At 35.8% G+C, this 15,411-nt stretch overlaps 2 protein-coding genes across 2 annotated transcripts; one reads left to right on the forward strand and one right to left on the reverse strand.

The window, feature by feature from the left end:
* Positions 1-5,321: 5,321 nt before the first annotated feature.
* Positions 5,322-7,518, forward strand: LOC129319929 (uncharacterized). The gene is made up of 2 exons (XM_054965038.1): positions 5,322-5,903; positions 6,897-7,518. Exons 1-2 carry the CDS (start codon positions 5,550-5,552, stop codon positions 7,134-7,136), a joined length of 594 nt encoding a protein of 197 aa, XP_054821013.1. The 5' UTR covers positions 5,322-5,549; the 3' UTR covers positions 7,137-7,518.
* Positions 7,519-9,503: 1,985 nt separating this feature from the next.
* On the reverse strand, positions 9,504-13,440 carry LOC129319931 (uncharacterized). Its single transcript, XM_054965043.1, has 5 exons — positions 13,263-13,440; positions 11,927-12,075; positions 11,476-11,671; positions 11,071-11,090; positions 9,504-9,776 (listed from the first exon to the last, which is right to left on the reverse strand). Exons 2-5 carry the CDS (start codon positions 12,040-12,042, stop codon positions 9,746-9,748), a joined length of 363 nt encoding a protein of 120 aa, XP_054821018.1. The 5' UTR covers positions 12,043-12,075; positions 13,263-13,440; the 3' UTR covers positions 9,504-9,745.
* Between the last annotated feature and the right edge of the window lie 1,971 nt (positions 13,441-15,411).

The following is a 15,411-nucleotide window of genomic DNA, read 5'->3' on the forward strand; positions in this document are numbered from 1 at the left end:
TTTTGTGTGTAACATCCTAAAATTTTAAGACTCAAATTTATTTAAAAAAATAAATAAAAAATAAAATAAAATATCTATAATTAAATTAAAATTTAGAATAATTTGATAGAGGTCCAGAGTTTGAATTTTACTAAGCAAAAGTTTGGTTTTATTTGATTTTTAACTATGGGAAAAATTACCAAAGTTGACCCGGGCTTTTGTGCAATATAAAAAATGTTGGGCCCTTTCTTGTAATTTTCCCCAAACTTTTTGACCAGCATTTTAAGGAGCAAACTGATGCAGAAACGCAGAGAAATGAGGAAAGGAAGGAAACGCAAAACGGGAGAGAGAGAGAGAGAAGAAGAGAAGAGAAAGGGAGGGAGTTAGGCTTGGATCTAGGAGTCTTTGCGACCGTTGCGAGCTCGGCTACACGATAGGTAAACTCCCTACTTCAATCCTCTTCTCTTTCTCTTGATTTTCTTCAATTTTTGGAAGAGAGGAAATTTTTGGATTTTGATCCCAAAGGCTTTATTCTTGTAAGCTTTTGTTTCTTTGGATCCTAGGGAGCATGTTTTGAGTTTCTATATAGTGATCTAATATTTTGAGTGGATAATTGGATGAAAAGAGGTGTTTTGGGCACAAAATAAACCTTGAGAAATTGGGTTTTTGCTCCTCAATGGTTTAAGCCTATTGATTTAGTTATAATTTTGCTATTTGAGCCCAATAAGATTTAAATTAAGGTTTGGTTTTCATTATAAGGGCTAATGGTGAAAGTTGGTGGCACTAAGTAAAGGTTTTTAATTGATTAAAAAATTATATAAATTGAAAATTAGCCTAGTGATGGCTAATAAATGGTTTTGGTGGTTAAGTGATACTATGTGAATGGTTGTTTTAATATATGGACCATTAGGGTGGATTATGACTCATTGACCTAAGTTGTGTGGTATGAGTTATAGTCTTCATTAATGCTATTTGTCATGATAAGTGATGTGGATCACTTATATGTTGTAGAAATTGTTGGTGGAACTTATTGAGAAGTAAGGAACAAGCCGAGCCCTATTTTGTACAAGGGGAACCCTTTTAGTACCAAAGGGTTGAGGTAACAGGGGAATTTATATTTCTTATTACTTTGTTTTAGCTATTTTTGAATAAATATTACTAGTTATCATGCATTACATGTTTTAAAAGATTAAATGTGCTTTATAAGGGGTTATGGGGTACTACTTTGATTATAGTGCAAATATGTTTTCTAATTGTTTAATAACAATGTTTTTATGGAAATGAGATTTATAATAAATATTATACTACTTTAGAGTGTTGAATGGTCAATACTCAGGAAAGGTAGACAAGAGTAAAAGGCATGATCTCGGTGGGAGTTCACCAATGAGAAGGTGTGGATTTTTTTGATTCTATGGCACACTGTCAGTACTCAGTGTTGTCTTACGTATTGTGGGCTCAGTGCACTAAAGTGGTTAGTGTATTGAGTGTTCGACACCTCTCAGTGGGGGAGGGAATCCGACATATGAAGTGTGAGGTTGAGTGCCTAGGCCAAGGTAGCCCTCACATGGAGAGTAAGTCGGGCTGGCTCTGGGAGGGAGTTAGCTTTGACTGCTCAGGATTCACGTCGAAGGGGCATAGGCGGTTCGGTGGATTAGATCATGCCTTAGATTATGTTTTGTGCCTGTGGAGGTACAAGTAGGTATAAGGTTTACCTGCGAGTTAAAGAGTGCCAGGGGGCATTCTGTTGGTCATGAAAGGCCATACCGGCCTAGGTCATGCATTCATGCATTTTAAATGGCTAAATTATATACTATGTTGAATTTATTATTCATTTATTTGATTATGGCTTACTTTGTAATAATCAATATAGATTTCACTGTTACTGAGACTGTGGTTGTCTCACCCCTTTCTTTTCAATATTCTAGGTCCAGGCGAAGGATCCAGTGGTGGACGGGGAAAAGAGCAAAGCTAGGGGTTTGCTTGTGATTTGTAAAGAACTGCAACCCCTTTCTTTTGAGCAAATATATTGTAATGTATTTAAGATTAGGGTGCCAGTAGGATATGATTATGTGTGTGTGTGTGAATATGTGTGGATTGTGTGCTTGTGTATGAATTTTTGTCTGTTTGCAGACTTGTGGCTAGGAAACTTGTTATGGTGTGTGGTTTTGATGGATTTACTTAGTAGACCAAGTTTCTATTACAAGCAGATCTTTATTTTGATATATATGTGATTTTATAAGCAAATGTAAAGTGGTTGCATTGCAAATGGTGTGCTATGGGAAAACATACAGCTTGGATAGAGAGAGTGGGTGCGTGGGCCCCACAAGGAGCTCTGAGCCAAGTGAAAATGTTTAGCATATGTATTTATATAAATACATGGTATTTGGATTGATTTGTGACCACTCTTGTATGATTTGTGCATTTTGGGGGTTTAGGGTCCATTTTAGTAAATGGCACCCGGGTGGTCAAATTTTGATGTATGGGGGTTTTCCATCATTTGAATGTTCTATCAATTGTTTTTAATCTTATTTGACGTGTCCAAAGTGTTTCCACAGGTTTGTGACCATTAGGATGGGATTTGGACAATTTTGAAAATGGTTTTTTACCAAAAAGCTGCACTTTTGCATCCGGGTGTCCAAATCTTAATCCGACCGTTGGATTTCTCTAAAATTTGGGTCACAAGTAAAACCTTTTATAAGCTTCGTGTGGGCTTTGGAATCACGTCGATCGGATATCGGACGGAGAAACGAAGCACTCCGGAATTTGGTCTGGAGGTGCTGTCATGACAGCATTAAATTGCTGTCATGACAGCTACAGTGTTGATTTGTAACCTGCACAAAATTCAATCCGTCCGTTGGATCTTTTCAAAATTTAGTATGCTAATAGTATTCTTTAAAAGTGACATGTGGGCTTTGGAATCACTCCGATCGGAGGTCAGATGATGAAATGGTGCACTCCGGAAGTTGGTCCGGAAGTGCTGTCATGACAGCTTTTTAGCTGTCATGACAGCAAAAATAGTCAATCTTTTAACATGTCTAATTTTTAATCCGACCGTTGGATCTTTTTGAAATTTGGTACACTTATAGTACCCTTTGAATGTGACGTGTGAGCTTTAAAATCACTTCAATCGGAGGTCGAATGACGGAACACCGCCTCCTGGAAGTTGGCCCAGGAGGGCTGTCATGACAGCAATAAATTACTGTCATGACAGCATCTTTTTATTCCATTTTCGTCTAACTTGCTTCCGTGCGCTATAGGTAGAACCTATAATTATTTTTAAGGTTTTAAATGATTTATTTCTTAAGTTGGTTAGAGGATCAACTCCTTAACCACACTTAGTTTGTTTGAATTATGTGATTTTTGGATAACACTCAAGGCTAGTGTTACAAATGTCATCACATTGTTAAATATGAAAAACATTGATCATTAAAAAAAGATTTGACTAAGGTATTTTTGCCTCTCCTTCCTTATGTGTTTTTTTATCTCTACCTTCCTTCGCCTCCCTTTTTTCTCTCTTCTTTCTTCTCCTTCTACTTTTTTCTACTATTTTTGGTGTAGAATTTGCATTACTTTGAACCTTGTGATGAATTTGCATGCATAATTAGTTATTTTGGTCATTATCTTTAATTTTTGGATCATTTCCTATAATTTTTTTAATCTTTTTTTTATTTTTGAGTTTTTTTATTATTTTTTAATCAATTAATAATCAAAGTTAACTTTCATTGATGATAAAGATTACATTACTCTATTTTTAAAAGTTGAAGGGAAACTTTACAATAAAAATGAGTCAAGAGTCTTAAAAATTTTAGTTTATAATTTAGAGGCCAATTTATTATCTTACCCAACTAATGAAGCAGAGTTATTAAAGCATAAATATGATGGATTACTATTTCTTTTTTCTTTTTAACTCAAAATAATGTAGTTTTAGACCCTGTAGGGGAGAAAGAAAAAAAAAAAATTACATAGACTCTTAACTGGAGAGACCACGATACTTGCCTATTGCAAGATATCTGTTGACATTCCACTCTCTTAAAAAAATCTTATTAATGATAGTTTAACATCTACAAGCTATGGCATCTTACTCTTTTCATTCCACCCAAAAAATCCCAAACTACTAAATGAAGAGAATTAATATAGATTTGTATTAAAAATAGATAATTTAATATAGATATTTTTTCTTAATTTTAAAAATAAGAAGTAAATCTTTCAACAATTTTTTTATGCATATAATTAATAGACGCGAGCCTTTTCCACTCATTCTAATGACTTTGGGTTGAAACTACTAAATCGTTCTTTTTTTTTTTTGATAAATAAATCGTTCTTTTTTTTTTCTCCCATAAAGATGGAAAGTATTAAACTTTGCATCTGGAAGCTTGACCAACAGTAAAAGTTGGAAAAAGAGAGAGAGAGAGAGAGACAAAGAATTACATTGAGGGTCCTCCGAAGCAAGAAATTTATTAAAAAGACCCAATAAAATCTAGTATTACTTCAAAAGGCCTTGTTTGCATTGTATTTTTACCTAAAATGACTTATTTGCCCCTCACACTACCCGACTGTTCGACTCTCATTTCTCTCACCGCCGCTGCAATCCACCTTTCCACATCACTTGTTCATTCTCAGCTCTCTCCCTCTCTCTCTCTCAACCTTCACCCCACTCAATCCGGAATCACTGGATGAAACTGCCACCTAATCAAATCCCAGATATTCAGGCCGATCCAAAAATAATAATCGAATCCCATATGGGATATTGTTGACTATTTTTGTGGGTTTTTTATCAGAACACAAAATGACCCACAAGAGAAGCAGAGTGAGGAACAGAAACAGAGTGTTATTTATGAGTGAATAGCTGCTGGAGTAGGAGGAGGAGACGACCTGGGAAAGCTAGATTGCATTCATGAAACCATGGCTGCGCTTGTTTTTTGTGACAGGATGAGCCATTCAGCGCGCAGGTTGTACTCGTCGAAAAGGATGGCATCAGAGGTGAGAGAAATGAGAGAGTAGTATGCTGGGGGCAAATAAGTCATTTCACCTACACATGTACAAGCAAGGCCTTGCCGCCTTTAGATTCAATTTAACCTTGTTTGTTAATTTCTTGTTTTTGATGGCCCCAAATGCAATTGATTCGTAGAAAAGCACAACTAATTTTGTTAAAAATTTTTATAATTTCTCATTCATGAACAGTCCATTAAAAAAATATTAAAAATTCACGAGAGAAAAACCCTAACCGAGGAGAATGCGTTTTCACGTGACATACACGTGACTATGATTATAGGAGTACTGATCCGTGGGCGCCGCAATGCGCAATCACGCCATCCGCACTGAACTCGCAATGCTTTCTCAGGAACCGTCGATCTATTGCCACGTCATCGATTCGCGTGAATTCTCGTTTCAACGGATGAGATCAGTGCTGCAGAGCTAACTGGTGAAACGAAGGAAGAAGCTGGAATCAACGTTCTGTCTCCCCTATCCTCCCTCCCTGCTCGATTTTCGATTGATTTTCGTTTCTTCCTGGAAAGTTAGGATTTTTTCTCGAGAAAGTGGTGTGATTTTCCTGTTTTTTCGATTTGGAGATGAAGGCTACGGAAGAATTGAAGGAACACGTGGCTGAAAACGAGGTCACGGTTCGGGAGGAAAAAGATGACGAGTATGAGGAAGATGACGGCTCCGAGGATGAAGTAGAAGATGGAGAAGATGATGACGATGACGAGGACGATGATGACGAGGACGAGGACGAGGACAATGAGGTTGATGACGAGGATGAAGATGAAGAAGACGATGACGACGCTCCGGACGGCGACGATGACGAAGATGGAGAAGACGATGACGATGCAGGTGATGTCGCTCAACACGCTGGTGCTGATGACGATGATAACGACGACGACGACGACGACGGTGAGGACGACGACGAAGAGGGCGACGATGAGGTAATTAACTCAGATTTGCTCTTTTTCCTACCTAGTTTTTGCAGAAATAGTTAAAAATTGCTGAATTTTCAAATCTGAAATATTTACTGCAATTCATGCGATTCGCTTCTCTTCTTTTCATTTGTTTAACTTTTTGGTTCCTTTCAAGTATGTTGTCAGTCAGCTCTGAGCAACAATTGAAAATCACAAGAAAGGGAAAAAAATAAAAATAAAAATAAAACGGAATTCGTTTTAGCTTATTTCTGCAACCATTTCCAATGATAAATCCTGGTTAGATCTTAGAAGAACCTGTCTGTGCATCAAATTTCTTTTCTGAATCTGTTTCAGCTTCAATTAGAGTGCGCTTTCGTTGTTTGTTTCTCCCTTAAAGTGATGGGAGAAGGACTAATCTAGTTTCTGCCATGTCCTTTTCCTTCGTTATCCTCAATCTTCTCGGTGATTTATCTTGGCGAGTCATAAATCCGGCACTGATCGAAAAGGTGAGGGAGAGAGAGCGAGAGAGAGCTTATAATTATAGCTTTTGACCATTTTAGATTTCGAGTTTTCTTAAATTACGTCTCTAGGGTTCTCAATATCCATACATTTGCTTTTTTTTTTTTTTTTAATAAAACCCGTGCATGTTTCATTATTCAGAGCACTGGGTATTATGTGCTAGTTTGGTCACCTGAATTTTTTTTTGGGACCTGAGTCACCTGAATTTTTATTATCCGTTTTATTCCTACTTTTTAAGGGGGGTTTGAGAAATGAGAATCATGGAATTGGACTGACATCTAAAATTGCATATATAATCATGTCATGCTTAATTGTAGCCTAATTGATCTGGCTGAGCCAAGGAACTTGAAAAATGAACGCCTGTTAAAGTTGAAGTTTTCTTGTCTATACGCCTATCTGCTTTTATTTCCCCCCCTTCAACTTTTCGTTAAATTATTCTATTTGGCTTTCTCTTCCCCTTTTTAAACTGCCCTAGTCTTGTAACACTTTTTAAACTTTTAGGAGGATTTGGGGACAGAGTACCTTGTTCGTCCTGTAGGCACTGCTGAGGAAGAGGAAGCATCAAGTGATTTTGAGCCTGCGCAGAATGGTGAGGAGGAAGATGAAGTTGATGATGACAATGAGGGGGAAGCTAAGAAGGCTGAGATTTCCTCAAAAAGAAAGAGGTCCAAGGATGATTCAGACGACAGCGACGACAACGACGACGGTGGCGAGGATGATGAGAGACCTTCCAAACGATAGGGTTTACAACCACACTTAAAGGGATTAGCTACTCAAACATAGTCAACATATTGCCCTCTTCTTAAAATCTCTCTCCATCGAAAGTACAACATGCTTGGTGGGAATTTTTCTTCTTGGGTCCTTTTTCCATATTCTGTATTGTTATGATGCAGTACTTTTACGTTTACTAGTTTCGTCTGATGGATTAGTCTGTTGAATGTGATTTATGGAGAACTCTCTTGAAGTACTGGTGAAGATTGTGTTAAACTTGAGTTTTATGTGATAGGCCTTTGCTTAGGATTTTAGTCTCTAGATAGAGTCCTCGTGAACTACAACTTCTGATACACTGAAATTGTGGGTAGAATTTCTTCTTGATTTATATGATTGGTGGTTGTTCATCTTATCCTTACATAATTTGGTTGTCATGCATTGATATTTCTGGAGCCCTATCAAGACTTCGAATGTTTGATCACCTATAGAGGGTCAAATATGGATAGAGAGATATTTAATTGTCTTTTTGCCAAAGTAAAAGGAACAGTGATTAAGTCAAAAACTGGAAAAGGTTATAACCAGGTTTTGTTTGAGAATGTTTTAGTATGTCATGGCGTTTACTTTGTGATGACAAAAGGTTAAGAAGAATTGAAACATGTAGGACTTGCATTGCTCTCTTTCGATGAGTGATATGATTATCCTTGTAAGTGGCACCTACAGGACATATAATCTAATCTTGTTTACTAAAATCAAAGTTCGAAATGCTCAAATGTCATTTTCATTATCGTCATGGATAATCACGAATCGTTGTTGCCTGTGTGTTGGACCCAAGGGTGGGCTTCCTAGTAGGTCTAGAAATGGTTCCATCCTGTACGTAAGGGGTCTCTTTCTTCACTTGAGAATAGGCCTTGCATTAAGCTGTTGAGTTGGACAATACTATTCTATAAACGAGAACGATAAAAAAAGTGGGGAAAGGAATACTCTATAATCTACATAGCAATAGGACCTTTATGTCTGGGATTTAAAAAATGATTTTAATTAGACTGAACATGAGAAGGTTGTTACTTGTGAGAATCTATGCGGGAGTTATTGTGAGAATTTAAGCTTAACACAAGCGTTAGTTTATTTGGATAAAAAATGGATATATTTATATATATAAAAGCAAAACTTTTATGATTAGCTTAATTTCTTCTCCAACAATTCGAAGAATCAAATTTAACTAAAATCACATTTTTTTAATTTTAAATAAATTGCCCCTTAAGGCCATCACGGCCATCACTAAGCATTGCAAAATCATTTTGCTGTGAATTTCATTATTTGAAATAAGTATGGACTTTTCGGCTAAAAAAAATATGAGCTTGAATGCACTTTTTAATAGAGCTGACAATTTAAGTCAAATTGATGTGTCAGTTTGAACAAACTTAAAAAAATTATTTAAGCCACTCAAATAAACTTAAATATATTCAAGCCGAACCCAAGTCCACCTAAATTCATTTTTTATTAACAAAATAAAATTAACATTCACTTTAACCTTCATTTCAAATTCACGGATCCTCCCCTATACTTAGTTTGCATACTTTATACTTCTAAATGAAGTTTCAATTTTCCCATAACTGTGTTTTAGATTTTTTTTTGTTGAAAATTTTAAAGAAATTTAGACTTAAAATATTACTTCTCATACTCTTTTTTTTTTTAAAACTTTTTAAATACTTGGTGTCACATTAGTAAGGATTAAAAAAATGGCGTTGTAATGTAGAGATATATTGCTTAAAAAATTATAATTTTTTAAAGTAAAAATTGAAAAGAAGTAAAAAAATAAAATAAAAAAAGGTTCAGCCATTCAAGCATTCAAACCAATTCAAAAAACTTAAAAAGCTTGAAATGTTTACGACCGAACTTGAATATGTGAACTTTTTTATATGATCCATCATTTTAAGCTTGGTTGAAATAATCATGACTTGAATTACCAGCTTTATTCAACAGTTTGATTAGTACAAAACCATGCTCCCTCCCTTAATAGACATTGGAGGGTATTTTAATCATTTTCTATTAAGACATTTTTAATTTAATCCCTTGATCCTACAGTGAAATTCTAGAATCCAATGGTCCTGATGTTAAATTATTTAGCTATTGTGGCCTTTTACTAAAATTCTCCCAATAAAGAGAGAGAAAACTATTATTTGAAAGTACTATTGCTTGATATGATCTTAGGAATAATCAACACTAATGAAGTTGGGGGAAAAAATCAACACTAACGAACAGTATCAATTATAACCCTGATCTCCACAGTTTACGCGCACAACACATGGATTCTATCGTCAAATAACTAGACGCTTGGAAGAAAATGTGAACATATTATCTGTCTACCCACACGAGGTATTACGTGGCACAACGACGTTGAGAAAAATCATCTCAGTAAAACTGTGTAACTGAAGAAATGTCAATTCAAAGATCTAATTATCCATTCTATCTACTTATGATTCCATTATATGATAATAATATAAATAAACTACAGAAATTACAACGTTTGAAAAAGCCAACATCATGAAAACTGACTAGAAAAGCAATGGTGCAAAAGCATCGTGACAAGCAGTGGCCACCGAAATACCTTCTCGTGAGACCTTCCACTTGGCTCTCCATCAAAATATATGAACAATGTCATATGCAAATCTTCGTTATGTTAAGGAAGAACATAAATAATAGCAACAATATGATCATTAGAGCAAGGGAAGCTTAGAAATTTTGGTTGAATTGTGCTTTATTATGGAAAATGTCACTAATACCCACACAACCCATACAAACGTAAGTTGAATGGGCAGTCTTGTCAATGACCATGACATAACAATTTAATGAGACACCATGGAACGACTCCTTTTTAAATGTTGTGAGAATAGCATCTGCTTTAGTAATGTGAGAAATTTTTCTATCACAAGAATACAGAGAATGGAGCTTCCTGCATGGGTACTGTCTATTTTGGCTAAGTGATGATATATTATTTTCTTGGAAAGTTTTAGTCATGACTATTTTCTTCCCTCTTTTGTCATATTTTGATGGGTATCTAAGTGGGATGGGAAACCTTATCCTAAAAGCTAGCTGTTAGAGTGGGAGAACCAACCCACTGATATACCCCATTGAACATCCCATACTACTTAATATGGGACTTGGTATTTCATACTACCAAGTCTCCATTAATTGGCCCCCCATAGAACCCAATGGTTGCACTCCACAACATTTAACTCGATCTCCTTCTAGTTAGAACCCTTTGTGGGTAGCCCTTTTCGAAATCACCAACAACGAGGCTCCAATACCAATTGATAGGTACCTAAGTGGGATCGGAAATCCAAAAGCTAACTGTTGGAGTAAAAGAACCAACCCACTTATATACCCCATTGAACATCTCATACTATTCAATGTGGGACTTGGTATCCCATACTACCAAGTCTTCACCATATTTTCATCAAATATGTTTATATAAATTTTGTTTTTGTTTTCAAAAGCTACAGTGCATGCACTAGGTAATCATACCTATTGACGACACTGGCAATGGGTAATGGCTGCCCTAGGGCATTTAAAATTTGGGTAAAATCCATATACCCTCCTTAAACTATAGTCTATAACAACTTTGATACATGAACTCAAACATAACTGCCACAAAACGTGAAAACATTACATGTCATGGGGGAAAAAAAAACAAACAAACCAAGTGATTGTCACATGATAACTTACATGTTTCATGTTACAATCACATGGCTCTGACGCATCAATGTTTTCACATGCACGTACTATAGATAGTTTAGAGGGTAATGTAATGTGTCATATTTGAAAGTTTCTTAACAAGTTGTAATCAAGCTATAGATGTGATGAGTTGTGTATAGTTTACTCTTATAAACCATAATACAAAATAAGTTCTAGTTATTTAAATATGGAGCCATACTTTACCACGTACTATAGATGAGAAGGATACGTCCAGAACAGCACGAAGGACTGCAGAAAGTTCAAAGGGAAAAATGTTAAAAAATGCAAACAATGCACGACAAAGGGGGGTTGGGGAGGGGGTTAAGGGAAGATCACTCATACCCACAGAAAAAAGATATATCACAATCATCATAAGGTGATGGTGAAGTGTCAAGCCAGCTATTTAACAAAATACAAAGATGGTAGTTCTGAAGATCAGACAAGCATTCCTTGCTAAAATTTCATCATGAAGATTGAAGTGGTTTGTGTTTTTCTGTTTTATTTATTTGGAGGATTATATCCTCTCTGTGGCTACTTCTTTAACAATCTACATGGGCATACTTCTTCATCCTAGAAATAAAAATCTCATACAAAAAATCATGCTGAGATAGAAAGAGATGATAAGAAATTGTACCATTAGACCACCAAAAAAGCCATCAAGTAACACCCGGTTCCAGGAGTCAAAGTATGAGTGGATTGAAAATTTAGCTTTTGCTATGAGCCCAATGGAAGTAAATGCCATGATAAGGAAGTAAAAGACAAATCCTTTCAATCCAGTAAACCCCAAAATTCCAGCAACAACTCCGCCAATTATAGACATAAATGTTCGGCTGCAAAAGAAACCACCACAGAAGGTATCTTGATTTAGTATTACTCATATCATCTAAGAATCATGTTTCCCTCTCCCGTTGCTCTATGACTAATCCGTATATACACATCTCATGCACTCTGGCAAGTGTTTCTCGCAAATAAAGTCATACAATGTAATTTAAACTTGGAACACCACCCCAAACATGACGCTTCTAGTCATATGCATGTTTTAGATAAATAGTTGAACTTGCTTACCGTAAAAAGTCAAAACAAACCTGTAATAGATAGTTTTCATGTTGTGTTGCAAATTCTCAGCATTGAAGGTTGGTAGGTCATTCATTCCATTGCCTGATTTCTTCTCTGATGAACTTGAGTCAATATGTGCACCCATGATATCTTACTTGTCTGATTTGAAAAATTGTATCTGAAAAAAGAAACGGAATTGACGCTTCTGAAGAGAGGCAGACCAAACATCAACTAAATTTGATGGAATGGACTACAAAGACATGGGCTTCAAACTAGGGACTGAGGAGAGATACCAACAAGAAAAATATTGGCATCGAGGGTATATACATTCTACTTGATTATACTTGATTGAGCGAATAAATGGTAGTCAAATTAAAATTTCTACACTATAGAGATGTCACCGTATATCAAATGGCTGCGAACCTAAATAAATCAAACTTGATTTCTAAGCTTGACATTCAAAAAGTGAATCAAAGTTGTAGGTTGGGAAGAGAGAACATTCAACATCAGTTACACTTCTTCCTTCCTTTCTCTTGGCACAAACATGAATTTAAATTTTGATGTGATGAAGTTTGTCTGATGTTGATGAGAAAATTCTTCTATTAATTCTGCGCATAACTACATAGGCAGACCTGTATTACAGTGGGGGAACCTGTCCCCATGAAATCCTTGAGATATGCATAGTTAATATCATACCCTTTTAATTTTTGTTCTAGATAGTTTTTAACGAAGATGGCTTAGTAAACCAATTGATTCAGGAAATTCCTCCAAGCCACCGAAGAGTGACAAGGTTAACACTCTTTGCAGTTTATGATCTTCCAATTTCATCTTGCAATTTATGATCATGACAAGTGTTGCTTACAGTAAGGTGGGCAATTGATTGTTTCTGTCAATAGCTCCTAAATTCACAGCAGCACGAAATGATTAAAAGTCAAGCTTCTAAATTGCCAGACACAAATTGAGCCAATTCATTTAACAGATCGTGCATCACAAATACCTTGAGAAATCTCTCAATTGATGATAATATAAACAGATGATTAACAAACAGAATGCCAACACACAACAAATCCAACATTGAATAACAACACAATCCAAAGACTATATAAGTCGCTAGTATTAAAAAATGGAGAGGGCAGAAGTATAACGGCCAACTACACTCCATCACGCAAAAACTAGAAATCAAAGTCAATTAAAAAACTGTAAGCGTCAATATTCAAACGATTACACAACCGGATTCGAAGAAAAATTAAAATAAAAATTTTATAACAAATCAAGAAACAGTTCGACGGCGTCCAACAAAGGGTTGACCACGACGCAGGGAACAGATGACGCGGGGGACAAATTCAAATATAGAATAAATCTCACCGGATTTTGGTATAAGATGAAGCCCTAGGGTTCGAATCTTCTTCAATACTTCCCGGAAAACAACCACGCAGGGCTGACAACTGTGGATGGCCTCCAACGGCGAGCTCGACCAAGTGTGGGGTGCTTGTTCGTCGAAGAAGACAAATGGATCTGCTCCTTGTACCCGACGAGACTGTACTTCGCTGGAGACTGGAGATTATAATTATTAATTTTATTAATTAATAATTAATTTTTTATAAGTTCATGATTTTTTTTTGGCAAAAAAAAAAATGATCGCTATTGTTTGGGCTTCTACTGTTCTATTAGGAAGTGGGGACTCTCCATTTTTCTTCACTTTCCCCATCTCCACAATTCATATGGGAGAAGTGGAGGGAAAGGGGGGGGAAAATGGAGACAATCCTAATTCGTTCTACTGAAAGTGGGGACTCTCTATTTTTTTCCTCTCCATTTCCCTCCATTTCTCCCATTCCAACCATTCATTAATTTTATCATTTAAAAAAATTGTCTAATAAAAAAATTTGAATGGTGGGGATGGGGGAAGTGGAGGGAAAGGGAGGGGAAAAAATGGAGACACCCATAGTCCGTCCTACTGGAAGTGGGGACTCTCCATTTTTTTTCTCTCCATTTCCTCCACTTCCTCCATCCCCACCATTCATTAATTTTATCATTTTAAAAAATCATTTAATAAAAAATTTGAATAGTGGGGATGGGGGAAGTGGAGGGAAAGGGAGGGGAAAAAATGGAAACACCCCCGATCCGTTCTACTGGAAGTGCGGACTTTTCATTTCTCTTTTCTCAATTTTCCTCCACTTCCTTCATCCCCACTATTCAAATTTTTTTATTAGACAATTTTTTTAAATGATAAAATTAATGAATGGTGGGCATGAGGGAAGTGAAGGGAAAGGGAGGGGAAAAAATGGAGACACTCCTGGTCCGTTCTACTGGAAGTGGGGACTCTCCATTTCTTTTCTCTTCATTTCCCTCCACTTCCCCCATTCCCACTATTCATTAATTTTATCATTTAAAAAATTGTTTAATAAAAAAATTTGAATGATGGGGATGGGGGAAGTGGAGAGAAAGGGAGGGAAAAAAATGGAGACACCCCTGGTCCGTTCTGCTAGAAGTGGGGACTCTCTATTTCTTTTCTCTCAATTTTCCTCCACTTTCCTCATCCCCACCATTCATTAATTTTATCATTTAAAAAAATTGTCTAATAAAAAAATTTGAATGGTGGGGGGGGGGAAGTGGAGGGAAAGGGAGGGAAGAAAATGGAGACACCCCTGGTCCGTTCTATTGGAAGTAGAGACTCTTCATTTCTTTTCTCTCCATTTCCCTCCACTTCCCCCATCCCCACCATTCATTAATTTTATCATTTAAAAAAATTGTTTAATAAAAAAATTTAAATGGTGGGAATGGGGGAAGTGGAGGGAAAGTGGAGGAAAAAAATGGGTCTCCATCCTAATACTCTAGTACCCTCCTTCCTAATCTCTTTTAAAGCCAGCGTTTAAAAGGATTGGATTTGAAAAGTTTGAATATATTTTAGGGTTAGTTTTTTCAAAGCCTTAATGGCTTGTGACCCTAATTTTTTTTTAATTTTAAATATTTATAAGTTAAAAAAACTATTTTACATAAGATAAAATCTAGAAAAAATAAAAAATTAAAAAAAAATCAACCCACAACCATAACAAATCAATAACAACTATTAATAATACAAATAACACATTAAAAATTAAACATTTGCAGCAACATCATCATTAAGATTTAAGTTCATCATTATCACCACCACCACTCCAACATTAATACAATTTGATCATTCTCCTTGTGATACTTTCTTGGTAGTAAACATATTAAATTTTTCATATCTTCCTTCATCATCCTTTATTGTTAACATGATTTAATTAATTTGTGTTTTTATTTGAAATTTAAGAACAATAATAATATGCCTTAACAGGGTGGGTCCTTTTATTTTTAAGCCCAATAGAACTAATCTTTTTAACTTTGAATACCTTTTTTAAACTCTAAATGAGAAGTTTGACCCTATCTAATTTAGGGATTAAATAAGTAGGCCTAACAGGCTTGGTCTATTTTTCTGACTTTAAAATCAAGACATGTTACTAAATTCTAGAAACACTTATATTGATACTTACAA

Source organism: Prosopis cineraria, unplaced genomic scaffold (genome assembly GCF_029017545.1).
Source record: "Prosopis cineraria cultivar Desert tree isolate PC_DT_omini unplaced genomic scaffold, ASM2901754v1 PC9, whole genome shotgun sequence".
NCBI classification, from domain to species: Eukaryota; Viridiplantae; Streptophyta; class Magnoliopsida; order Fabales; family Fabaceae; genus Prosopis; species Prosopis cineraria.